At 38.1% G+C, this 27,475-nt stretch overlaps 5 protein-coding genes across 8 annotated transcripts in view; 4 read left to right on the top strand and 1 right to left on the bottom strand.

The window, feature by feature from the left end:
* The window catches only part of LOC119078952 (serine/threonine-protein kinase MARK1), a 36,283-nt gene extending 30,511 nt beyond the window's left edge, over window positions 1-5,772 (top strand). For both annotated transcript variants that reach the window (XM_037186697.1, XM_037186698.1), the window contains exon 10: window positions 1,910-5,772. In XM_037186697.1, coding sequence (XP_037042592.1) covers window positions 1,910-2,272 — 363 coding nt within the window. In that variant the 3' untranslated portion in view covers window positions 2,273-5,772. The remainder of the gene's footprint in view (window positions 1-1,909) is intronic.
* Window positions 5,773-14,608: 8,836 nt separating this feature from the next.
* On the top strand, window positions 14,609-16,196 carry LOC119078956. The gene is made up of 3 exons (XM_037186706.1): window positions 14,609-14,715; window positions 15,114-15,227; window positions 15,808-16,196. The coding sequence occupies exons 1-3, from the start codon at window positions 14,655-14,657 to the stop codon at window positions 16,188-16,190; spliced, it is 558 nt and encodes a 185-aa protein (XP_037042601.1). The 5' UTR covers window positions 14,609-14,654; the 3' UTR covers window positions 16,191-16,196.
* A 2,299-nt stretch (window positions 16,197-18,495) lies between these two features.
* On the top strand, window positions 18,496-19,347 carry LOC119078957. Its single transcript, XM_037186708.1, has 3 exons — window positions 18,496-18,646; window positions 18,854-18,970; window positions 19,031-19,347. Exons 1-3 carry the CDS (start codon window positions 18,586-18,588, stop codon window positions 19,315-19,317), a joined length of 465 nt encoding a protein of 154 aa, XP_037042603.1. The 5' UTR covers window positions 18,496-18,585; the 3' UTR covers window positions 19,318-19,347.
* Window positions 19,348-20,694: 1,347 nt separating this feature from the next.
* Window positions 20,695-23,285, top strand: LOC119078954. Of its 3 annotated transcripts, none has more exons than XM_037186703.1 (6): window positions 20,695-20,892; window positions 21,077-21,305; window positions 21,545-21,710; window positions 22,032-22,297; window positions 22,626-22,894; window positions 22,956-23,285. In XM_037186703.1, exons 2-6 carry the CDS (start codon window positions 21,179-21,181, stop codon window positions 23,226-23,228), a joined length of 1,101 nt encoding a protein of 366 aa, XP_037042598.1. In that variant the 5' UTR covers window positions 20,695-20,892; window positions 21,077-21,178; the 3' UTR covers window positions 23,229-23,285. The 3 variants fall into 3 exon arrangements, with proteins under 3 accessions (XP_037042598.1, XP_037042597.1, XP_037042599.1); XM_037186702.1 differs by having other exon boundaries at window positions 20,924-21,305; XM_037186704.1 differs by lacking the exon at window positions 20,695-20,892 and adding an exon at window positions 20,924-21,008.
* A 203-nt stretch (window positions 23,286-23,488) lies between these two features.
* Window positions 23,489-25,803, bottom strand: LOC119078953 (malonate--CoA ligase ACSF3, mitochondrial). The gene is made up of 5 exons (XM_037186701.1): window positions 25,677-25,803; window positions 25,299-25,611; window positions 25,138-25,230; window positions 24,780-25,034; window positions 23,489-24,711 (listed from the first exon to the last, which is right to left on the bottom strand). The coding sequence occupies exons 1-5, from the start codon at window positions 25,677-25,679 to the stop codon at window positions 23,537-23,539; spliced, it is 1,839 nt and encodes a 612-aa protein (XP_037042596.1). The 5' UTR covers window positions 25,680-25,803; the 3' UTR covers window positions 23,489-23,536.
* Window positions 25,804-27,475: the final 1,672 nt, after the last annotated feature.

The raw sequence follows: 27,475 nt of genomic DNA, 5'->3' as shown, positions 1-27,475 counted from the left end.
AACCCCCATTGTACCACCCAATCCAGTCCAATTGCTTGTGAACGTAACCCAAATCGTATTTTTTACTCAATGTTCTTTATTAGTGGTGTAAAATTGGGAATGTTGAGCGAATGTATTGTGGGACGACTTGTAAAAGTTGAAAATTATAAGCCATTGCAGATACGAGGCGGATAATTAGCAAATAATTGGTCGATCTACTTATACACCCCTTAAGGCTCGGAATCAGGACAGGTTGTTTTGAACCTGAATCCAGGTTACCTGAACCTAATTGGTTTAATTTTAACCTGAACTAACCTGAAATCTGATTCGACCCGAAAAATATTAATCTGACCTGACTTAGGTTACCTGATTTTTTATGTAAAATTTTCCCGTTTTACACTTTAGTTCCTAATTAAAATTACCTCAAGTCAAGTCAGGTTAAATCAGGTTACGTCAGGTCAATCAGGTCAGGTTCAGGTGATTTTAATGAGAAACCCTAACATGACCGGAATCTTTTCAGATCGTCTGTTTCAAGTTCACGTCGGGTCTTACAACATCCCATTATGCATTTGCGCAACATTCCCTCATCAAACTATTTTCACATTTATTGTCATCAAAATCACTTGCTGTTTTGAACTCATAATGTTGTCACAAAACAGAAAATTTAGGACATCCATGCCATTCAAGTAGCCATTCTGTAAACGGCCTTAGAATCACTCAATCTTCGTAACGCTGTCGGGGCGAGTTCATTTATTACATTTTGATTAGGTTAGGAATAGGGCGACCTAGATAAGACGCGGTCAAAAACCAGGCTGACCCGAAAGCACAGTTTAGGTCAGGTAAATGTAGAAAAAGAAGTTGACCTGAATCTGCTTCCACTTAAACCTCCATTAGGAGAAGTGCATCTTAGCCTGTTATAAAGGCTTTTTAGTCAGTACACTTGTGACACATCCCTTTAATTGTGCTAAATGAAGAAGTGCATCACTCATCAACACTAATCTGTCTTTCAAACCTCCATTTTTACTTCTGCTGTCTTTCGAACATGTTATTAAGGTAGCCACTGAAGGTATGAAGAACTTCCATTCGACTCAAGAGTTTCACACTAAATACCATCCCTTCGGTGCGTAATTGATGAAAGATCCCTTAAGTTCTTTGTTCGTTTCAATGAAAAGAACACATCCATTGTATGTTATGACTTTCAGTTTGTAATCTAAAATCTACCATCCGTCCTACCATCCTATTGACTAAAATTTAGAACTATGCCGAGTACTTTGTTCAGTGTTTAGCAATTAATGGGGCATGGGAAGCCCTTGAAAAAATTATTCTGGTAGTGACACGACTCTATTGCTGGTTACAATCAATGTCTGATCACGTTATGATTGTGTTCCTGACCAATATTTATTACAACAAGCATCAATTATTAGAGACATATCACTGTCTCTGGGGCAGAAGCGTATATACATCTTCTCCGTTCATCTTTATATACGTAAGGGGAGTAGATCTGCAATTCGTCGCATTTTTCCCATGCACAATTTGTATTCGTGAACCTTCCTTCGAATAAAAAATTGTTTGCGTCCTTCATCATAGTGTCATGGTACTTCACTCAATTGAATTTAGGGGCTTTTTCAAGAATTTCTAGAATTTTAAGAAATTAAATTCTTTGAAAATTCTCGAATTTTGAATCAAAATTTTTGATATTCCTAGTATTTTCAAGAATTTCCGTAATTTGCAAGAGCTCTGGGAATTTTCAAGAATTTCGGAATTTTATAAAATTCTCAAGAATTTCAAGAACTTAAATTCTTGAAAATTCTTGAATTTTGGAATTCCAAACATTTGTAAGAATTTTCGACAATTTTCCACAAAATTACTAAATTGCTGTCATCTGAAACCCATCCAAACAATCATAATTCAACGTAAATTCCCTTTAAAGGTTCACAAAAAATTGTGCATTCCAATACCCGGTATATTTCAACGCGGCCGTCTCTACAAAGCCCAATCATGCAGTTCAATTGTACGCGACAAAGTGCAACAGCCACACATGCAAACAGCTACCACCGATCGTCATTCAGCAATCTTTACCGACAAATCCCGAATACTCCGCAACTGTTTAGGCTCTCGCATACTGGGCAGTGACAGTGACATCAATCAAAACAATGGCCAGACACAGTCCAATGTTCTGTTGACATTGAATGCAACAACGAAAAAGAAACCCGCCAAAGGATGCATAGCCCGATCGTCGTCGCCACTGCATCGTCATTTGGGTGATTCGTCGCTGTGCAGCAGCCAGTGTTGATGTTTTCAGATGTAAGGTGGACGGGATGAATAAAGGAGCGAGAGAGGTAGGAGGATAATGTTTTTTAAGTTATTTGTTTCGTACGAGAGATTCGGAATCTTTTTTTAGTTAAATTATTCTGCCCAATGATGATGAGACTAATTTAATATTTATTGAAGGAAATGAACGAAGTGTAATTGTGCAATATGTTGAGCCTTTTAGAAACGGCTTATCATCGGCAAATAAGCGATGACACGGCTATGGTGTCCGGATTTTATTATGTTAAAACAAATGAAGTAAAAGATTTTGTATAAAGGAATGTTGAGCTAGAAAGAAGTAATAGATGCATAATGGTTAGATCGCGATACGAGTGCCGTTTCTAAAAGGTTAAACGAGATGTCTAAAATGTTTTTTTTAAAGAGGAGTAGACAATAAGTGTGTTTTAATTAAGTGAAAAAGAAACAGAGAAATAAAATGTGAAATTTGTGTATCCTGTAATAAAATCAAAACGTAAGAAAATTTATTTATTTTTGTCAGAATTAATTAGCAAAAAGATTTTTTTTAAGACAAAGTTTTACGAAAAAAATATATTTTTTGTCACTGAAATGATTGCAGTAGAATAAAATCTGTGAAGATGATAACTCCATCGGTATACCTAGCATTTAAAGAAAAGAAGAAAAAAACGGAAAGAAACATTCATTCGAGCAATTAAAATGTATTGATCATTTGAGGTTGATGGTGCTCAATTAACTTAAAAAAAAATCCGAAAAACCGCAAAGATCTTGGCAAACAATTTACTGCATCCGTTGTGTGTATACATCACCATGTATAGACTCTATGGTAGGTGCCGTGGATTGGACGATGAATATACAAATATTATCTGCAAGCATCTTTGGGAATGGGAATAATGCAGTATCGTGGTAACATAAACGAGATAATGTTTTATTGTTTTCGTACCCGAACAACTCTTTTAGAACTCTTTTTCCCACATGTCACTTCTTTGCAATTCTTTGTTCTGCGAGCAGCTCCTTTGAGTAATTGCCCCGAAATTAATTTTTTTAAGAGTGATAAGAGTGACGGCAATTGCCTTTCCGGTGTTGTTACGCATCACATTTTCTGAAAACCTATCAGCAAAGGAAGGCAACTAATATTACTTCAAATTTGTATACCACTAATATCTTAACAGGTGGTCGCATTCTCAAATATTAGGTGAATCTTCAGGAGATCGGATAAGGAATTTTAAACGAAAAATGGTAAATCCCCCATACGGAGATCTTTTGAATGCATAACTCCATCATTGATGTCGTAGTTGATCGGACTGCAAGTCAATTAAGGGTCGGTTTTTCTATGGAGGTTAAATTCAATGCACCTGAATTTCTGAAAAGTATGGTACTGTTGGAATCCTAACTTCATTTCGAGTTCAACGAGGTATGACTTACCTCTCTCCGAAGTAACTGTTAAGTGGTAGAGCTGTTTGAAAACGTGAATGTCACCTAGTAGAAAATCGCTGTTCCTATTTTTTTCACGCTTATCTTGGGTACAAAATGGTCGTCTTCTTGTTCGATGTTACTAGCAGGCATACTGTGTGCTTCTATCAACTTAAAAATGCTAGGTATACCGATTCAACAGAGAAATACTAAAAATGAAAAATTTGAAGCCCAAAGGTCCCATACATTTAATCTTGATGTACACATCATTATTATCATCGAGCCATGGATCATACTACTTGCATGCTTATGATAGAAAATTTAATTACTCATCCACCATTATACTCGACGAGAAACGAAAAATTTAGTTGATAAAAATGTTTAAAGAGTGAATTCGAATAAGAAAAGTGTATGTGCTGTGCACACGACGTGTTTGTTGCAAACATTGAAAATAGTTTCCTCTGAATTTAAATTTAATTTTATGTGAGCGAACTAAAAATTGGCGGGAACGTTTGAACAGAATTTCTGAAATAAATTGGATGGCAACATGAATCAAAACACCAGCCTTGGTGCATCTCCGTCTCTTCCTCTATCACATGAATGTTAATGGGCTGGAAGAGTTTGGTCCTTACGATGTTCTTCTGTCCTTCTACCATATATACTAGCAATTCCATATACATGAACACACTGAACTTCTCGCACTTCCGTTGTTTAATCAGAATTTCTTTCCATTTTTTGCTTTGTTTTCTTTTGGTTCGAGAAGGATAACACATTAGACTTTGATATTTAATGCTTTAGTCGCCGCAGAGGCAATTCTAGCTTCATCGCTCTACTACAAGCTCCCATGTTCCCATGAATCCACTAAAATTATTACAAATGTTAAGAGAAGGATATTCGATCTTAACCTACTTACCGCTGGCAGTAGTAAGACTCACTTATTGTGGAGAGTGTTAATACTTCTAAATTTATGTTTCCATATTAATTGTAAGTTCCCATAAATTTCCGCCAGCACATTCACAATGAATAGAATGTAGTAGACGCAACAGTTTCCGGACATGTAATCAGCAGTCGAACATCTATTGTTTTTTTATGAATGAAAGACAAATCTGTGTACAACTGCTAGTACATGTTAAGAGTCTGGTATTGCTACTATGTTTCTGTTACTTAGACTTTTACTAACCCTCTCCCAAATGAGTTCTTCACTGCAGACTTTGCACTTTTTAGGGAAGGAAACTATTGAAATATACGGAAAATCTAAACATGTCAAACGGTAATGTGCGACTTACTAACCTCCGACTCAATGCATTGATAACTCTCGAGTATAGCTCTATAGCCTATAGAAGTTGGAAATGTACGACTGTCATAACTTTCGACTGTGTTTTTAAGCGACGCGAAGAGAACCGAAATTCAAATGTTCATTTCGTTATTCTGTCACGTTTGACAGTTTAACAAAAGTATAATTTGAATCTTGGTTCCCTTCCCGTTGCTATGTGTACCTACAGTAAAGACAACGCGCACTTAAGACATTTTCGTGAAAGTTCAAACAATAGAAAAGAGACGGAGTTTTAATTGTATAAAAAGTAAATGGAGAGATAAACAGAGTAAATGCCCGAAGGCGTTAACTCTATGGCACATCCATAGACTTTGGGTCCTTAACTTAAAGGACATTGGATATTTTACAGAAATCGATGCTAGGTTTTGTGTAATGTCACGTTTGTATACGTATAGAGAAATGCTGTTAGGAAACAAGCTCAAATGTAATTCTCAAGATTCTATTACATTTCTAGTACATATCTTCATAAAATTACTAAATTCAGCTCTCTATTTATTTGTGAACCAACTTCACTGCTATGACGTTGCATAGATACCAGAGTGAAAAAATTGAGCGCAAAGAATGAAGTACTGAAAAAAATCGTGGCGGAGGTTATTATGTTATTATACAACTGTCGACATCTTGTATGATTTGTGTGAACGAAATTTAATTCGTTGTGGGAGTGTGTGAGTGCGTATGTTTGTGTGTATTTGGTTTGTCTGTGTGACAAACGTGCTGATTACTTTAACTGTATTCGTAAATAAATTAAGAGAAAAAATAAAAATAAACAAAAATTTCCCACTTGTAATTACTACACCAAAGCAACAAAAAATTTTTTGTTAAATTTATTTTCCTTTTCTTCTTGAAAAAAGGAAAAGATAAATTATGAAAAAAGAAAATTTATTTTACTTATTGAATATGATTATTATAGAAAATAACATCAAGCTGGTCTTGGAAACATAATTAATTTAAAAAAAAGAAATTGAAAATATTTGTAAAATTAATTTGATTAAGTAAAAACAAAAAAAATGAAAAAAATTCTTTAGAATTAAGTCTGTGTAAAAAAAACTGCAGCATAATTTGTAATGTACTAAGCATAATGGTCGAATATTATAAGAGTCTCTAATAAATTGCATGTATTTTGCATTAAAATTGCAGCAGAAAAAAAAAAACAGAAAAATTTAATTCATACACACAAAGATAAGAGAATTTGTGCATCTGTAGAGTTAGTCCGTTGATACACATCATTAACTTCTTGGTGTTTTAATCGTGTGATCGAATTCTGTCAAGATTTGAGAGTTTTACGACGAATTTTCTTTGTACTACAGTTTTTCGGACGTCATTTTGATATCAAAGTTGATGTCTTTTTCGCACTAGTGCGACAATAGCTATTTGCCTGACATGTTCCCAAATCGAAATTTTGCACAAAAGATGCGAAAATGTGGAAGTCGATAGTAACAAAAGTTTCAACGTGGGGACAAGTTAGGAACACAATTTTGTGTTTGACTGTGGAATCTCAGACTGTCACATTCACGCACTAGTGCAGGAATATATACATGGAAATCCATTTACGCACTACTTCTGTCACACTGATCTACAAAACAACTTCTTTTTGATTCCTTTTTTCGGAAATGGTATAGTTTTATACACTAGATCGTACGTCCCTTAGCCCCAACCGAATTGATTCTATTTATTTAGTGGATCCTCTCAGTTCTATTAGAGTAGACTATTATCTACTGTGCTCTGAGCTCTGTCTTGCCGCTACCCAAGAGCATGATTTTGGACTGTTCTTAACTGTTGACAGAATTTCAGAAGTTTTGACCGAATTATGTTATTGTATCCAGAGTTCTATGTTGGTCGCTTAACTCCATTACGATCACCAATTCTCTGCACTCCGAGTGTACTCCACTATGTGTTTAAATAATAAAACAAACAAAAAAAATATTCAAAAATTACTGAATGTAATAGAGAAAAGTTAACTAAAATTTAAGAGGCAAAAGAAATTTGTTTTTAAGAAGTGAAAACTCAGTTTGAAATAAAACTTATTGACATGTTCGCATTGGCTTTCATTTCGACAAGAACCTACGAACACCAGGTTAATGAAATAATCTAATCACATTGCTCCAACAGTCCGAGAAAGAGATCTCAACTGCAAAAGCTTGGAGTAGTAACACTCACGTCGATAAATGCTGATAAATGTTCCAGATGACAAAGTGTAAGGAAATTGTAAAAAAACTGAATAAACGACAAGCTCTGACTTATGAGGTCTTATATAAGGGATGGACGTTGAAACAGTGATTGAAACTTGAAAAGTATGGTTTTCGGTGCATGTAGCACGTAACATTACAATGCCACTTCGCCTCTGCTATAACTTGTTCTCACGTCAAAATAAAAATTTTGAAGCACGTACGTACGTGCCCTTTACGTATAATTGATGAATGAAAATGCATATTTTATATGAGCAAGACATATATTAACATTATTATACAGTTTATCATACAGAACAGATAAAACAACGGAAGACGTTTTCTTTTCTGAACTTTAGTTCAAAATACTCAACCGTCAAGGACAGTACAGAGACTCTTGAGTATGAATTTTACGCTGACTTTATTTTGCATTTCTTTAATAATTTATGTTACTGCTGCTGAGGGTATGTGTTTGGCAATAATTTCTAGACAATTCCGTAGAAAGCAATACTATACACTTTTAGGAGGTCACGCAGACCTGTACAATCCGCCATTTTATTTTCAACCGCTTATTTCAACCGTGTCACCCGCGTACCTGTGTCTGGATGAACTCCCTAAAGTTTACAGTCTTGGTACACGGATGACACGGATAAATTCAGTATTTCAATTCCCGTCAGCGCTGATAAATTTACCAGCTGTCAGTCTTTCCGGACAAAAAACTAGCCCAGAGGCAGCTGACAGATGTATTTTATATGCAACTTCATTCTCGCTTTTTTCGACAATCACGGGGGGCTACTTGAAACGTGACGTAATTTTTAAGGGAAAGGTGGGTACATGAATGTGGCGCAGCGTGACAAGGGGGAGGGGGTGTCAAAAATTCGATAAAATTGCGTGACATCATATTTGATCAGCCCCTTAATAAGCATAGTCATTGACCCAGACTTTTACAATGTCTCAACGTCTTACATTTGAATAGGTCGGTATTTGAAGACATCGCCATAATAAACTGCTGGTCTTGTCCATACGGGGTCATTCGCACTTAGTACGTAGTACATTGTTGAATATCCCTTATCCCATAAATACTGACAGAGATATACCGAATATTTGACGATAATAGCCGTTCAAAATCTACCAGTTAACGTTAATGCAGACCTTGTGTTTCTGGTCATCATGCTAGCTAACGTGAGGAAGTTCTCAATGCAATGCCTTCATCGCTCTTACTAATAATTGTGTAAGTGGCCTTGTACGTGTCACAAAACTCTTGAGAAATGTAACTGTTAATAGCGTACGTTATTGGACCAACACATAAAACTATGAATGTGATCAGTGATGTTAACATGCTGTACGGATAGATGGTGTCCAGCAGACGATACTTGACAACGGTTAATGAAATCTCCAAAATTAGAACAGAGCCATACGCGACTGCCACTAATTTAGACCGGTTTTCGAATTCATTTCGTAGCCTTTTCAGTTCAACACTCTTTCCAGACACTCTTGATTCAAGGCTCTTTAGATTATTACAGTCCCGTATTGTCAGCATACTGAAGATGATAATTACGACGCAGACGACTTCTTCTGCGAATACGAATCGGGTCCAAAATGAGAGTTGAGCAAACAATAAACTTCCATTCCGGTAATGTAGACTCCACTGCGTAAACTCAATTTCGCATTCTCCGTTTCCATCGGAATGGAAAACGTTTTCGAAATATTTCGGAACGTTGATTACAATTGCAAGCATTGAACTGCATGCAATCATTTTGATTACATTGGACATTCTAAACCATTCGTTCACTTGAAACGGATAATGTTGACAACAGTATCGCATAACACTGAGGACTGCAACTAAAATATTCGACACAGTGTAATACACTTGCGGCGTCACCACCACCATTATGTGCCAACCGTAACACAATGTAATCGAATTCCGAAATCCGATTGTGTGCTGACAGAGCTGGAACAACGTTGGAAAGACGAATGTTTGTGCATGACAAATGGCAATGGTAAACAGCATCCGATTGTTGGCATAACTTTTGTGACTAGATGTGACTTCCGAGCCCCACATATTGGGTTGTGTCCGCACATGAATGATGACACAATTTATCACTAACGTAACGATGAACATCGTTGGAATGGCATAATTGTATAGGAACATAGGATGCATAGGATCCAATGTCACACTGGTGGTGCTATCATCGGAGTCAATCATTTTCTTTCCGAATTGGCAATTAACGTCTGGTTTAATCTGTAAAACATTATCGTGGAATATTCAGTCGTTTAGCAAATTACACGGCCAATTAACCTTTAATACGAACTGGCAATTCTCAATAAATAATTTTACGCATCTATACATATAAATCTGAACGTAGGGGCACCACGACGCCCCTCGGCGCACCTCGGAGCACCACGGCGCACCTCGGGGCACATCGGGGCACCTCGGAGCACCCGGCACTCCTAGGGGTCAGCTGGTCAGCCGTCCGACGGTGTTTTTCAACATTGACCTCCAACGCGTCAGCTGATCAGCCGTCCGACGGCGTTTTTCAAAATGGACCTCCAATGAGTCAGTCGGTCAGCCGTCCGAGGTCATTTTTCAAAATCGACCTCCGAGAGTTCAACCGGTCAGCTCTTCGGGACCGTTTTTCAAAATTCGTCCCTGACAGATCAGCCAGTCAGTAGTACGAAGCCGTTTTTCAAAATCGACCTCTAACGGATCAACTGGTCAGCTCTACGACTTGTAAATGATCGACCGGTCGATGTCGATTTTAAAATCAACCTCTACCAAGTCAACCAGCCAGTTTTTGGGAGCCAATTTTCCAAATAAGAAGTATTTGACGAAGTCAACGAAGCTGCGGGACCGTTTCTCAAAACAGATTTTAAAAAACACCGTCCGAAGTCATTTCAAAAAACAATATCGGAGCATCATTAATTTTGTCTTTTAAAAGTCGGCCTCGGACCTCACACTAGCACCTCAAAGATTGTTTAGACCCGTACGAAGTACTGGGGTCTCATGCGTTTACTACTGGGTTTGTAACAAGCCGAATCGGAATCCCTGAGTAAGGGCAAACCTTTTGGGGTTACTCAGAGATGCCGAATCAGCGGAAAAAAAAATCTGTCTGTCTGTCTGTCTGTCCGTCCGTCTGCACGATAACTTGAGTAAAACGCAACTTTTTTCCAAAATTCTTTTTTTTTTCCCGTTTGGTAATGCTGATTCAAGGTCGAAGATGAGCAATCTAGGGTGGCCCTTCCAAAGTTAGGGCCCTATAAGTGATTTAGGGTTTTTCAAATATATCTCCGGCAGTTTAAACGCTAGACGCATGTGTGATGCGTCAAATGAAAGGTATTTGCAATACCTGTCGATTAAAAAAAATTCATGAAAATCGGAAGTCCTACTCGTGAGCTAGAGCCGTTGATGTGAAACTGGCGGAGGGCTCCAACTGTTTCTTGCCAATATAACAGGAAAGGACGATCGGATTTCGGTTATTTTAGCGCCATTTCATAGGTATTGACCATATACCTTTCAAGGAAAAAAAAGTTCATGAAATTCGGTTCATTGGATCGGGAGCTACGTCTCTTGGAGTGAGCCTAATCGATGCTACTCGGCCGTACAGTGAACGTAGTGAATTTTGCTGATATCTCGAGTAAATTTTATGCTAATTACATGAATTTTTTTTGTTTGAAAGGTATTGATGATTGTGCCACGATGCTACTGTTTCTAGAGTCCTAACAAAATGGCCGCCGCCATCTTGGATTTTGGTGCTTTTGCCTATATCTCGAGTAAATTTCATGCTAATTTGATGAATTTTTTTTGTTTGAAAGGTAAAGACAATCGTAAAGTGGTTGTGATGTTTATAATACCCCAACCAAATGGCCGTTGGCCGCCGTCTTGAATTTTAATGTTTTTGCTTATATCTTAAGTAAATTTTATCCGACTTTCGTGAACTTTTTTTTGTTTGAAAGGTAACGATAATTAAAAGTGGTAGAAGTGCCTTTAGTTGTCGAACGAAATGGCCGCAAGCCGCCATCTTGAATTTTAGTTAAATGTGAAAAATTTGAAAAAAGCCGTTGAGGGAAATGCTGGATTAATAAATTTTACTTCGGACGGGGCTTTCGAAATTGCTGCAAGCAATTTCAACAGAAGATAACGTTAGAAGAAATTATAACGAAGGTTTTTGTGATGCAGTGTGGTTACAAAATACATTTATGGTTGTTCAAAGTTATTGCACTCCAAACTTCTGAGTACGGGTCTCCGTGGCCCTGAATAGGCGTTTGCCACGGGAAGGCGTTAGCTATGTTTTTAAAATATATTCACCGACTTGATCATATGACATGACGGTAAAAAACAAAAATATCGTTTCAGTTCTATACAATTTAGCAGACGCTCGGATTAATTCGGATTTCTAAGGTTGTTTTTCGTAATTAACCTTGACTTTTCGATTAACTTTTGGAGACGTATTTTCAAAGAAAATTTTCATTTTCAGAGCATTTTTGGTAAAAAGTTTATTCGATGAAAATTTAAGATTAATCGCCACGTTGAAGACGTGGCTCAGCCCGCTTTGATATTCGACTCTAGCTAAGGCGCTGTAGTGAACGGAACGTCCAATGGTTGCCTCGCTATGAGTCAACGAAACGCATGTTTGATAATTTTGCGGCTAATCGAAACAATAAATTTGCAGAAAAAAACGATAATTTGAAATAAATGTCTTGTAAGGTTTTTATTGTAATGTCTTTGATAAGATCTATCTGACTACCCAACTAAGATAAGTGAAAATGAGACGATATATGTAAAACGACTCGTAGGGTCGAAAATATAATAACGAAACTTTTCCCTGGGTACAGTACGACCCGGCCGAAGGCCGGGAAACAGTGCTAGTTTCTTATACTTATCACATATTGTTCACTTTTTGACACAACTGTAATGTACAGCAGGTGTAGCGCGCAATTGCGAATCATCATCGTAAAAGGTGCTATATAGCGATTGAAAATGAGATAATATTTGTTAATTACAACTGATATTTTAATGCATCGAGATAAGACGAAACAATTATGAGATATCAGCATTGTGTTACCAGGGATCAGGAGAGTAGTGCAGCTTCTCTGAGTCATTAGGCTCACCAATATTTGTGCATTTTTGTGGAAGTCTTCAGGTAGCTGTAGTCAACTATTTGTTGCGAGTGTCTTGAGCATTTTTGCCGCATGGCCAAATGTAGAGATTTTTCGTTCAACGCTTGAAGCCATCACTTGGAATCATGCTTCTCTTCCTATGGCTTTTCGTGGATTAGGTATTCGGAAAGTTGAGGACTTTCTTCTATCTGGGTGTTTTTCTTCTGATTTGTCAAAAGAACGATTTTCTTCCATAGAATGATGAAAAGAGGAAGGTACAAAGAAATAGGAACAGGGACCTCCCGATGATTAGGAATAAGTTTTGCGAGATGTTTGTTTCTGGTGAATCTGTTACTTTTGCGCTAAATGACTAGACGTTAGATGGACTCGTGAGCCGAGTTTGACAACACATTGAGTGCGTAACACACTGTTTTGAAAAACGTTGTTATACAACAACAAATTTCAATATACAACTTGTTCGACTGAATTCAAACATTCTGACCAGAGTAGATGAACCATTGTGACTTTGACATAAATTCAGAGCCAACATATCAGCAGAGCAGGAAACTTGTTCGCAAATAGGGTACGGCTCCACCCGCTTTACTTCTGAAGAAGATCGAACTTCCTTTAGCCCCAACCGAATTTCTACTAACTCTTTAGCGGTTCCTCTCAGTCCTATTAGGGTATACTATTATCTACTGCGTTCTCAGCTCTGTCTTGCCTCTAGCCAAGAAGTCATGATTTTGGACCGTTCTTAACTCGCTTGTTGGTCGCTTAACTACATTACGATCATCAATTCTCTGCACTCCGAGTGTACTCCAATATGTGTTTAAATAATAAAACAAACAATTACACAATTACACTGTTCCAATAGTCCGAGAAAGAAATTTCAACTGCAAAAGCTTGTAACTCGTCTTGTAACATGTACTCTACCATCGGCAAAACACCCAGCATAGTTGCATGGTTGTATACATGGTATGACTCTGTTTGACATGAACAATATTCAACTAATATGCTAGGTGCTTTGTCATTGCACAAAATTCCAACAGAAATAGAATAAAATGTTCCAGAGCTTAGTAACTCACATGCGGCGTGAAGCTGTTTAACATGTGCGAATATTTAAGCACTACGACATTCTGTGTCGAAGAAGAAAATGAACCTGTGGTTGTATCTAATTTCTCGCCTAAATTCATTAGTTGTCTATGTCTGCAGAACTTTTATTTTCACAGCTCGAGCCGAAGGCGAGGGATGCAATCACACGAGAACGAAAATGAAAATTCCCGCAGCAAAAGTTAATTTCTCTCTTGAAGAGAGGAGCGAAAATTCCGCTTTTGTCACTGAAGCATGTTAGTGCACACTACATCATTTAGTCATTTAATGAAAATGAATCGTTTGACTCACGCATCTTGACTCACAGTATGATGAACAGTCATCTCTTGTTGTTTTCTTTTAATTTGATATTTGTAAGAATGTACGATTGCTGACAATGAGATTGCAATGCAATGAGTAAAGATCAGAATACATTGTAATTGTATGTAGTGTAGCTGTAGCTAAAAGATGTCATGTAAAATTAGCCAGGAACAACGAATGATTTTTTCGGCGTATTTTTCTCTCGATTCTCTGCCTTTCTATTGTTCCACGACATTTTACATGCTACATGTAATAGTACATTTCGTACCTAGGAGTCTTTTTTAGAGTGTGAGAAGTTTCCAGACAGAGCCGAAGGCGAGGTCTCGAATCGAATACGCTAAAAAAGATTTTTAGTCCGTGGTACGAATAGTAATTTTCATATTGGACGGAGAAAAAGTACGTGACAAGGGATAGAAAGTAAAAAAGTCTCGACTTTTGAACGTTTTATCACTTGCCGCCTTGTCATGCAAGTAATTATTACAAGCTGTGTGCAGCTAAACCAATTCTATTGTTTTCCTAGTAAACTAATAAGCCACTTTCGAACTTAGGGAACTCAAAATCATGTTTATTGCTGAGGGCGTCGAAAAAGTGATTAAAACGTGAAAAGCATCTATTAGTACAATGCCACTTCGTGTCGATCTTGCCCCAAAATTTTGGAAGCAAGGACGCAGTATACCAACGCACTGTCGGACGATGCATTGAATATACTAATTACATAGTTGAAATACACGTATGTACACCGTAAGTGACCTTACGAAATTATGGAATATAGATGCATATTTTATGCAAGAAGTCTTTTTACACTGCTGGATTCTTTCTGTTTATCACACCCATAGCTAAGTCATTTAAAAATAAAAAAGCATCAGGCATGTTCCCGTCTAATTAAAACAGATAAAACAACGGAAGAAGTTTTCTTTTCTTAACTTTAGTTCGAAATACGCAATCGGCAAGGACAGTGCAGACATTTGAGAATGAATTTTACGCTGACTTTATTTTGCATATCTTTAATAATTTATTTTACTGCTGCAGATGGTATGTGTTTGGCAATAATTTCTAGACAATCCCGTAGAACGCAAGACTTTAAACTTTGAGGTGGTCACGAAGACCTATGAAATCCGCATATCTGTGTCTGTATGACCTCCCCAAAGTTTACAGTCTCGGTAGACGGATGATAACGGATAAATTCATTAGCCCGATTCCCGTCAGCGCTGATAAATTTACCAGCTGTCAGTCTATCCGGACAAAAAACTAACCCCGAGGCAGCTGACAAATGTCAAATTTATTAGCGTCGATAAACTATGACACGAATTGAGTTTTTAATTTTGTGAATATCAGTGAAATTGACACTATTTAAGGAAATATTATTTTTAACTTAAACAACTTTCAACTTTTAATGTCTAAAAGAGATCAATTTTTCGCTGCATTTATAGATTTGGAGTGCTACACCTGCTTTTACAATGAGGGTCATCCAAATTCCGAATTTAGTTGCCTAGACGATCCGGCACCTGAAACACTGAAAAATTGTACTCAACCTGTGATACCAGGTAAGATCTTTCCGGTTCCGCCTGATGTGGCAGAATCAGGAGCAAATAGTGTCAGTGTTATTGTGGATGCATTTGAATTTATTTGTTTAATTTTTCGGAATAAAGTCTCTTATGCAAATTACGGCTACAAAACTCTGTCATATTCCTAAAATAGTAAAAATCTGCAATCACATTTTAGGCCGAAAACACACGAGCAATTTTGCGTTTTCCATTGGTATCCGATATTCACAATGAAAACGCAAGACAATTGTCGATTGTGTTTTCGGCCTGATCACGGATGGCAAAACGAATTTATATCACATTTGCTCAAGGTTGTATACGGGGATTTTACGCCGATAGCGGGAGTATCGCAAAACTCCACTGTAATTTTCATATAAAGTCGGAGCGCAATTTCAGTTCGGTTGAAATTTCGTACCGAAATCAGTCAGAGTTAACGGCCATGTTTTTTTTTGCGATACGGCACTAGTGAGAAAATCTCTTTTGGCGTAACTCCCTCATATACAACCTTGGTTTGACCGCTAAAACCTACAAAATGGTAATGTCTCACAACGCTAAAATTGTATCTTCCGTTCTATTCTAGGTCTAACCTATGTAACAATACCGCAAGTGATTGTAACATTGAGCGAGAGGAAATTTTGTCACACATACAGTGCTACATTGAATGGAAAGTTGATTGTAATACGTGGCTGTAGCTTAGAGCTAGAAAAAACAGATAAAGCCCAAATTAATTGCGCATATGATGGGATTATATTATTTGATGATGAAATCGCAAAAAACGCATTTGCATGCTTCTGTTCGGCGAATAACTGTAATGGACCAAGCGGAGAACAGTTTATTACCACGGAAAGATTTCCACTTCCACATAATGCAGCATCGGTTTATCGGTTAAGGTCAAATGTATTACTCACAGTCATAATTTACAAATTTGTGTCATACATCAGTTCTGGGAACCGAAGTGTATAAACACTGAAAGTTATGCAAATCTCTACCGGATGACAAATAATACGAAAACCAAGTTTCCGGTGTGCAGGGCGTCATATTTTGATTGTTGCGCTAATGATTTCTATAGAATTGATTGAATGTGGTGAATAATGATGGCATGAATGTTGGTAAAAGTATTTCAACTCTGTAAAAGTATATTGCGTCATTGCTTGTAAGTTTGTTGTTTTGGCAAGTGTGAGATTTGCGGAAAGAGGCAAAGCTGAGTGGAGTAATCACACAAGTAAAACAATAACTTACAAGGAATAGACTGAGGTTAGCTCGTTTAGTATGTGTTTATTACGTAGGTATGGAAGCACGGGTTTTCAGGGGGTATAATGTACCAATGCACGTACAAGGAGAGAACAAATACTTTACTCTTTTACGTAAGATATTTGAAAAGCTTGTGTACGGTAAGTGCATTTTCACTGTCGCAAACAGTGACGGTAAGTGAACTTTACCTGGCATAGAATGTAAAAATTCTATTGAAATCGTAAGTGCAGTAACATCGAATGAAATTGGGTTCCGTGTATTTTTGCGTATTTGCACTACTTTCAGTGGTTTTTGTAGTTTTTGCTGGCAACAACTCAAGAGAACAAAATGTAATTGATTATATTGGATGCATATTAAAGGTGTTACGACTGTAAAATTGTATTATATCGTACGAAAATCTAACGAATCATATTAACAAATCAACGAATTCTTACCGGATCATTAGTTTTACAAAGTACAAACACTTTTGAGTTCTATGGAGTCGAAAGTCAGTTATTACATAACTGAGAAGACAAGAAATTTGGTTAAGATTCTCACAGCATGTAAAATCCATTATATGTACTGTACTGCTAAAGCGCAACGATAAAAACACCGTAAATTCTAATAAAACTTGGGAGAAAATATGAAAAGTTCAGCTTTCGTGTAAATTTTTGATGATCCGAGGCGAAGCCGAGGTCAAGTGCCAAACAAAGAAGTTATTTATCCTGTCGAATTTTATAATTGATTTTACATGCTGTGAATATTTTTGATCCGAAGCGAAGCCATTGACCTCGTGTAAGTACACGAAAGCGTGTCTTTTAATTTTAGCTCAAGTTCTGTAATGGTTTTTTTACGTCTTTGACTTAAATTTCAGAATTTTTCTCGTAATTTAGACCCTCGCCGTGTGTCATAATACACATCGTGAGGATAATAATGTACTTTACACCCTATTCTAAATTCAAAGTCTCGGAATATTCACGCTAAATCATTCTTCATACAAAAAATAAGTTTCGCTATCCAGCGTGGAAACGTAGCTGCGATCATCGGAACGATTCCGCAAAATGCGAAAATAAAAGAAGTTTTTTATTTAAATGGTTAAACCTAAATAGAAAACTTAGCCGCCGATTGTAAGTTTTGATCGTTGTTAATAAAATTGTTATGAAAAAACTATTTTGTATTACTTTACACATTATGATTCTGAGTTGGAAATGGTAGATTATGTACCTCTGTCCAAAATGTTTATTCGGACGATTTGGAAGTTATTTACCGAGCCGAAGTGGTGGTTTATAATTCAAATTGTCAAAATAAATATTTTGGATGGACGTTTTTTTATACACAGATTTACCCTAGGGAGGTAGCCGCGAGTGGTGTAATAAGCCATTTTCGAACCTAGGGAAAACCAAGGCATGTGAATGCCTATTGCTCCATAAAAACACATATTAAGGCAGAGCTCATCGCCTTTCTCTGTTCTTTCTGCCTACAAAAGATGTCGTTGCAGCGATTCGAATAAATTACCCATTTTGATGGAAATGTTGTTCAGAAGACGATAAAACAAAACCTTCCGTAGAGATTTGCACAGATATGAGTGAATGGATTTTTCGGATAGCGATGGATCTTACAATGAAAGAAAAACAGGTACGGTATTCATCAGCTAGTGGATAATCGACAGCATCGACAGCTGAGCCATCATACATGACTGTGCTCTTATAGCGAGACCATAATCAAAGCCAGCATGGTTTTAGCAAACATTTGAGTCAAACGGCACGAATGTATGCCGTTGGTAATTGACTTTTTTCTTGGAAGAAGAAACATTAAAATAGTAGGAGGCTGGAGGTTCATGTTGTTGGTTGTTTATGCTTTCTTCTTCAGAACTCATAATATTTGGTGATCAATGGTTGGCCATCATTGGGAGATCTAGAGATTGTATCGGGCGGCTGTAATGACTGTAACATTCATTCGTAGCCTTGACTTATAAATCTTACTATTAGTCAATTAACGGAAATGTTTTTATCATCGCAATTATTCATTCATTTGATTCCGATACGTGTATAGTGTACTACGCCATCCACCAATCTACATTAAGTAGCTCTGTGTCGTTAGAGACGGTCTTCAGTCGCACAGATTCAAAATGATTTCGTTGAGAGCAGTCGTTTGTATTTTCTTCGCAATTCATTTTACTTCTTCGCATGGTAAGTGAGGCGTGTGATCTATTTCAGCTGCACCTAATTTGGAATTTAAAGTTAAGAATTTCAGTACGGATCGGACTGATAAAACCATGAAGTTCAAAAAATGCATTTTGGAATAGGTCACACAGGTTGACTGTGCTACCGAAAATCGTTAGCCATATTATCTGAGTTGCTTCAACTAATAAAATTTCTAAAACTCTCAATTTGCAGCTCTTCAATGTTATGACTGCATTTTTTACGAGGATTACAAGAGCTCCGACCCGAGTTGTCAGTACAACCCGGACACTACATTGCTGAAAACATGCTATGATTTACCATCGTTCATAGGTAATAAATTAAATGGTGTCCTCAGTCGTTACTGATCCATGTTCCACTAAAATTTGATAGATGGTGAAACACCTGTGTGCAAAAAAGTCACCGGATTTCTGAACGGAAAACCAGCCGTGATACGTGAATGTGCCCGTAGTTTAAGTGCATTAGACGGATTATGTTCATCCGATGAATTAAGAATTGGAAAAAGCTTCACAAACGATGCATATGGATGTATTTGTACAGGAGAACGATGTAATGGTGCAACAGAAATTAAGTTCGGTTGCGCATCATTATTCGCAATAATTGCTGTTCTTCATGCATTCTTTAAGCTTATATCAGCCAGAGACCAATATATTATGTAAATTTTTTCCAATTAAATCATTTTTAACGAACACTGTGGAATTACATGTTTCGCCCACTGGATGGAAAACGATGTAGACCGAGAGCCCACATGATTATCAATCTATCATAAGGCATCGGCTTGAAACCTATTTCAAATGGTTGCATTACCCGATACGAAAAATGCTTGCTCGACTGTTTTAATTGTTGGGCCGTAGAAGGGCCCTGACGAGGGTAGAAAATCATAATTGTTAAATTGGCGCGACTGATCTTTAATTTTATTTTAAATTCTATTCATCATTGGCTGAGCATTGGCCGGCTGAGATATGCGCTAGGGACTCAAAGATAAAAGTCGCCGAACAAATTCTTTTCGTATCGGGTAATGTAACAACGAGCCCTTACAGTTGACGTCGGTGACATGAATTTGCTTCAGCTCTAGGGGTCGAAAGTATTTCAGATTTATGGTATTCAATGCCGTCTATGAGCCCTAGGAGCACTGAGCAATGTGTCGCGAAATTTAAAATAAATGTAAAAAATATTTGGCGTTCCTGATATAGCTCGGCGCCCGAGGACAATTGCCCATTTTTTCTCTTCGATAAGACGGTACTGATGGTATTTATTGAGATTTATCGGGACTCTTTTTGGGAGGATTCAATGGATTGTGTCGGTGACAACACGTCCTTGTACGGTCTTATTAGCTGAAAAACAGCTGATGCAAATTCATGTCTAAATTTCACTGACACCAACCGTACGATTTACTGATATGCATGCGGCCTCTCGGTCTATTGCATACGATTCATATAATTGGTACTTTATATAGTGCGCATTCAAATGAAGTGGCCTGTCTGATTCATCATTGCAACCATCATCATATCGGTCAGAATTAAAATCTAGACGGTCGGTTCAATAGTTTTGCTTTTATCGGATACATAATGAAATAACTCCCACCATAATGACGGGGTTGGTATGTTGGTAACTCTCAGCGGGCGTGTAAACTGAAAAAAATCAATGCAACTCAAACCTACTATCTGTAGTCGCCTACAATCCTCCTATAATTGTGTGGACGATGATATCATTCCACCCGAGCATCAACAAATACTGTCACAATTTATGTCGACCTTGCCCTTAATTGTATTTGATTCCAGTCTCCAAGCAACAACCCGAATTGCCACCCACTCATCATTATTGTGATCCAACTTTATACACACTGCACATTTTGATTGAAACTACTTGATATTACATAGGAATATGTCGATGTCTAGTGCTGCTGTTTGCGTACAGATTTTATTTATATCTCTGGAAGAGTGTACAGTACATTTGCTGAACATTTCTCAAATATTTCGTCGAACTTATTGCTCGTGTAATATACGTGAGGCACTGGCGAAAACGGAAAAATTACTTTTCTAATCGGTTGGTGTGCGCTCTGGTTAAGTTAGTATTGTGGTTGAGCTGTCTATAACTACAACAGTGTACGAAAATGAAATCACCAATCGAACAGATAAGATAAGAGATAACGTGCAAACATATTGTGACACACAGTCATAAAGCAAGGGTGCGCTGCAGTGTGAACAGCAAACAATAGTTTTTGTGTGAAATAGGTAAGTTTGTTACATCGGTAGATGCGTTCAGTTCACATTGTCTAATTATAGAAGGAAGGGAATCGAAATTGTCGAGATTTAATGAGAGTGTGTGCTATTGAATGAACTATATCTGCGTGTGTACCAATGTAACTTGACCTTATATCTAAATAATGAGTCCAGACATTCCACTTTCTTTGAACAGAGCTTTTACGCATTCATTGCCGTATGCTGATAATACATCGCACATGAAACACAACTCAAATTCAATGTACCTGATTTGCATAGAAGGAAAATTGAAAAGTAAATGCAGCCACAGCGGAGACGATGGGCAGATATTTGCTCAAGACGTGTAATTTTCAAATTGATGCTCGTTTCTCTAACCATTTTCGTGGCCCTACAAATTGTTGAATTATTTGTTAATATTCATTACAGTGAGTGTGTGAGCTGTGAGCTGAATACTTACTGTTATGCACACGTAAAAATCCCTCGTATCTCAGCTATTCTTCTTTGTTTCTCTGATGCATTTGCCATTTGAAATTGATCATACGAAAACAGAGAAATGAGAGAAACGGAGAGGAACAGCAGAAACAAGTTAGGATATGAAAATGGGATTTTCTACATGGGCACAACCGTAAAATGGGTTCAACTAAACAATTTTTTTTGGTTTAAGATGCAATTCCGCGTTATATTCAGCGAACATTTGTGCCAGATGACCATTCAGCCAAAGTTATTGAAGTGAATGCTTCGTTTGAAATTGACCCGAAACTAGACGGTTACAGTTGGCTTCAATGCAAGTGCGCTGGCAGGCGAAATATAAACTTTACGAGGAATGATTTGTGAGTGTTTCGCATATGTTACAGCTTTCGTTGCTCGTTTTCGTGTGTCCGAACATTTTTCCAATTTAAATTTAAGCAACGACGAGAATGTGTGCCCTTAAATGATGTCACGCTTTTTTACGGATTTTTTTTTGTCACGTGAAAAAGGTCAAAGTTATCCCAATTTTGTAAGTATCAACACATTTTCTCGAACCCCCTCTGACCGTAACTGTATGACACCTTTTGTGAACAGTACCTAAGGCCAAAAAAGAGTAAAAATGTTTGGGAATTTCGAAGACGATCATATGTTGAACGAAATGTTTAAAATTGATCTTTCATTAGCAACAGCCAGTCAACATGCAGCAACGAAGCAACAGACATTGGCTTTGGTCAGAAAGTGATCTCATACTCGTTGTTCGTATCGACAACGGAAGCAATACCCTTCTTTTTCAACGGAATTGTGCCTAATTTGAACAAATTGCGTGATATTTATCCCGGATGGTTGGTACGGATATACACGAATGTACCCATCAACGACCACACTTGCCTATTTATTTGCCAACACGATCATTTATTTTGGTGCAACATCGAACGCATTCCAAAATTGGGTATGAAAACGTAGTGTAAGAAGTTTCCGCATGTTTTTCTCGCACGGCCAAACTTTTCTTTGACCAGAGCAAAGCACTGCTCCTGGAATGAACATAGAAAATATTCAAAGCCTTTCATTAAGACGAGAGACTGGAGCCACACTTTCTTGGTGTGAGTTAAAACAAGCAAAACATCTGACTCGCTAGAATTAATGCTAGGAACAGTGCTATGCTAGACTCTGGCAATCAGAGCTACATTATTGTTTGACAAATTTTTCCAAACAAACAAATAATTTCACTAACCCTCGCCATCCATTCCAACCCAACTAGGAATTGTCTCTACTTCCAGGTGATGTATCATCAGTAAATGGTCGTGTTTGGCGATTTTTACCCCTAGGTGATCCAACTGTCGATATTTTTGTAAGTCGAGATCTTGATAGTCTAGCAACCACACGAGAACGAAATGCCGTTACGGAATGGGAAGGGTACAATAAAACCTTTCACTTGATGCGTGACAGTCAGTGGCACAAAACTGAAATACTAGCCGGCTTGTGGGGAGCCAAAAATTCACTATTGGATCCGTCGCTCGGTATGAAGTTGCGAGCGCAGATTATTGAGGTAGATTCTTGACGTACGCAAAACTTCGAAATCAAACAAAATGTTGTCATTACATCCGCAGGATGGCAGATTTAGCGTAGGAAAAACCGTCGATCAGTCCATATTGACGAGGAGGATCTTTTATCCATTTCTAGACTCTTTCTTGGCACATGACAGTTACTATTGCGGCAAGTATAAAGAGTCGATTACTCTGCCATTCCCAACCAAACGAAATGGTCAAGAGTTTGCTGGACATGACGATTTACAGGAGGCAGACACACTTTTTGTGGGATTGCTTAAACCGTGCCCGATAGAATGTCGGCCGTCCTACGGCAAGGACTGGCAGTACTGCTGATTCCCAACATATATTTTTACACCGCCAAATTTATCGAATAAAAAATATTTATTTTGACGATGCGAATTCATTCCACACAGAAGGGAAGCAGCACCAACACATCCCGCAGATAAAAGATCAGACCAGGGCATTCGGGCGTATCCCAAGGGCTTTCACTTTTTGCATGAATGAACGGCGATGAAAGATTTTTTACAAAGTTGTTTCATACAACACCCGAAGGGCTTTTTCGAGCCAGTCTGGCCCTGTAAAAGACAATGCAATTCGTTAACAAGGCAAAACGTTTATTCCGTTCCAGAATAAAAAACAGATTATGCAGTCGGTGCATCCGCAAAGAAAGTCTTCAGAACTTCCTTTTTGTTCACTTTCCCGAGACTGTTCCGGGGAACTTCTGGTACAAATTTAAAAACCGCCGGAATCTCATACGAAGTCATATTTTGATCGCACCACTCCTTCAGTTCGTCCAAATCGGTCCGATTACCATCATCTTTGAACTTATCACTAACGACAAGTGCTGCAATTTTCTGACCCCACACCAGGTCCGCGACACCAACGACACACACATCTTTAATGTGAACATTTTCCAGTAATTGCTTTTCGACGTCAAGTGCACTGACCTTATACCCTCCCGTCTTAATAATATCGACACTGGTACGTCCTAGGATTTTAAAGCTTCCATTCTCATACTGTGCCTCGTCACCGGTTTTGAACCATCCGCCCGTCGAAAATGATGCTTCCGTATCCGATTTACGGTTTATGTACTCGGTGAAAACGTTCGCACCGCGAACATACAGTTCACCAACAGCGACGGTATCACTGCTCACATCCGAACTCTTATAAACTGGAAGACTTTCATCGCTCCAAAACCCCTTTCCATATTCACCTTTCGCGCGTAACACCGTTTTGCCTTTACTGACTAATTTCACCTCCACACCGGGCAGCGGTGAGCCCACTTTTCCAGGAATTCGATCGCGAATTTTGTCAACGATGTACGGATTACTCAAAGCCATACCGATTTCCGTCATTCCATACCGTTCCAGCAATTTGTGGCCGGAGATTCGGTGCCATTTTTCGAATACACTCGATGGGAGTGGCGCCGAACCACTGACCATCAGTCGAAGTCTTTCAGTGCAATGATTGCGAATGTAGTCGACCATGCGATGTTTCTTGCTCACAAGTTTGTCGTATTCGCTGATCAGGAACGAATAAATGGTCGGCACGGCCATGAACACGGTGATCTGATTCTTCGAGGGTCTGCTTACGTTTAAAATTGAACACCAAACTGCTCCTCTCTCAAATTTCGGATGCATTTCAATTGTAGCGCCAACGTGGAGTGGACACATCAACGCGTTTACAATACCATGGACATGATTCAGCGGTAGAACGTGCAGCAGATTATCTTTTTCGGTCAATTTCCAGGCGTGCACTAAACTCTGTATTTGAGCGTGTAAAGCTTTGTGTGAAATGGCTGTTCCCTTCGGTAGTCCTGCGGTTCGAATGGAATCGGGAACTTGAAAATTCGTTACGTTAACAAAAGAACCACAAGCTTCTAACCTGTGGTGCCTGATGTGTACAGAATCATGGCTGTTGTGTCACTGTTGAAGTTACTGTCCATTGGTGTAGTGACTTCAGACTTTACAGCTACTGTGGCGTAGTCGTGATTGTAGATTAACATTGGGCATTTGTTTGACGTGGCTATGGGCCTCAGTAGCGCCTCGTTTTCTGGAGTTGTTACGATCACCGTTGCATTGGTGTCCTTTATGAAGTAGTCCTGCATCGCTGATGTGTGTTTGTTACTCAACGGAACCGCTAGATAACGGAGAGAAATTGATTGGCATTCTTCATGTAATACAATACAGCTCAAGAGGGAAAGGAAGGTGTAAAAACACTTCGTATGTTTCTATATACGTACCGATGTGTCCAGACATCCAGCATGCCCATTGTACCAAAGTGTATAACGCTGAGTTCGGACAGAGAAACGCTATTTTACATTGACTTGCACTGCCTAATACACAAAAAGTTTCTTTCAGTTCACCATACCACAGATTCAACAGATCGGTACACGCAGCTCACCACATATTTTCGCAATTTCTGTCGATATCTTTGCAGCCCCAGTAAATATCTGCTCATAGGAATACTCGCCAAACTCATCTTTGATGGCGATTTTATTGCCATAGGTCAGAGCATTTGCAAACACCGGCTGAATGTTTGTCGATGGTGTCGGATTGTGTGTAGATGCCCATCGTACTGTTGTCTTTGGATGATCAGATTGAAGGTCGCCAGTTGATAGCATCAATGATTGGGCAACAATTTGTTTGCAATGACTTGCGTATCGGATATCTATCAAACGGATTGGATAGAAACGATTCATTGCTGATAGCAGTGACTGGAATGTGTGATTGTAAAGATTATTCAGACGAAACGTTCCATTAGAATTGATGTGGTATTTACCATTCTGGCGATTTTTTTTAATTAACACGAAAAAGGAACTTAAACACACTCGAACACAGTACTTAAGATTATAAGTAGAAAAACATCTGATTTCGATTACTGATGTGTTGCAGCAAAGTGACAGATGAAAGTCAAACATACAAATAGTTAGAGGTCTATCAGTCAAACGAGGCGTGGATGTATAGGCAAGGTTTTGAAAGAAGAAAACTCACAAAGGTGTCGAAAGTTCTTTCAGAAGCTTGTGTATAGGTTTTTTCGAAGGCCATATGAATTGTCAAATTCCATCCACCTTATTGATATGAAAACCGATCTCTGTGGATGACATTGTGTTCGTTTGGTCCCACTATTATGTCATTGCTTGGAACAAACCTATAGAGTGTTATGATGAAAGAGAAAGAAATATTTTGACAACAACCCCAAGACAACTTCTAATAGACTGGTCTTCGCTCCTATCGCTCTCAACGTAACATGTTGAAAGAGAAAGGAATATTTTGACAAGTACTTCCAGGCAAGTTATAATTAACTAGTCTTCGGTTCTCTCGCTCTGCTCTTAACAGTCTATAAGGTAGAAAAGCCGGTAACGATTCTTATTTTAGTTTTTTTCGATATACATGGATATTAGCCAGTTCGTCATCTAGAATCATGTAGGAGTTAATTAGTTACGAGCACCAGGAGAAATTGCCAGCCCTTATTTATGAGTACCACTTTGACAATAGAAATAACAAGGGAGGTTAGTTACATGTGCAGTCCACTCACTTATCTCTCTCTGCAAAAATACAACACAGCATTACTATTTGAGTCAACTGCTGGGAAGTAACCAACCAACTATCATCTCAATAATTCCGAAAGTCAAGAAGAAAATAAATAAATAAAAAAAAACAAGAAAATTAGTTAAAATCCTCAAGTTCTGGAACTGAAAAGCTGGTCCGCCTCAATAATTTCAAAAGTCCTGAAGAGATTTCAAAAACCAGTCAAAAGTCCTCAAAATCCTAGAATGTTGGCGAGGAGAACTTTTTTTGCCGTTCATGCCTGCCGTTCATGATTGGAACAAACACCATGTCTTGCCGATACCAATCGGAAGAAAAAAATAGGTCGGGACTCGGGTACTTCTAGTGTTTTCCGATGCTAGTCACTGTGCTAGCAGATTATTTTGGACCTTTACGCAACTACCACAAGAAAACAATAAAATGATCTTTCGTCTAGTCACTGGAACTATTGTCCCAGATGTCCTCTTGTATGGGAATTTCGGATCAAATTTTCCAAAACTTTCGAATGGTATTGTAAAAAAACAGTCCAGTTTAGCTGCTGAAGACACCTATTTTATATGAAAATTTGCATGGAACTCTGGGAGAAGGGCTTCTGTGACTAGATGAAAAGATATTTTATTGTTCATGTTCCCATTGTGATACTTCCTCCTAAAAAGATACTAACTATACGTTTCTTGCTGGAATGCCATTTAAACCAGCCATCCGATCACTTTAAATATGATATCGAAAAATGTACCTGTCCTGGACTGGATGCTCCATAAGATTATATACCTATTCAGTAATACTCCATAAAGTTGCAATTCTTGGTCGAACAGCCATGGTCGGGAAAGTTGAAGGAGCTACACTGCCCAGAATGGATATTTCGCTCTCCAAATTTTATTGTGTTATCCCAACAACAACCTCTAAAGAGAAAAGTATGACGCTAGCCTTGTAACACTTCCAAAATTAATGATATCGATGGATGTGTCGCTTTCAGCTCTACTCGCAAGTAGTTGACTTCATGTCGAGGGGTAAACAACAAAAGCGAATTGT

The sequence above is a fragment of the Bradysia coprophila genome, unplaced genomic scaffold, assembly GCF_014529535.1.
Source record: "Bradysia coprophila strain Holo2 unplaced genomic scaffold, BU_Bcop_v1 contig_297, whole genome shotgun sequence".
Classification (NCBI taxonomy): Eukaryota; Metazoa; Arthropoda; class Insecta; order Diptera; family Sciaridae; genus Bradysia; species Bradysia coprophila.
The sequence above is the reverse complement of the archived record's forward strand: the minus strand, read 5'-3'. Positions and strand labels throughout refer to the sequence as shown.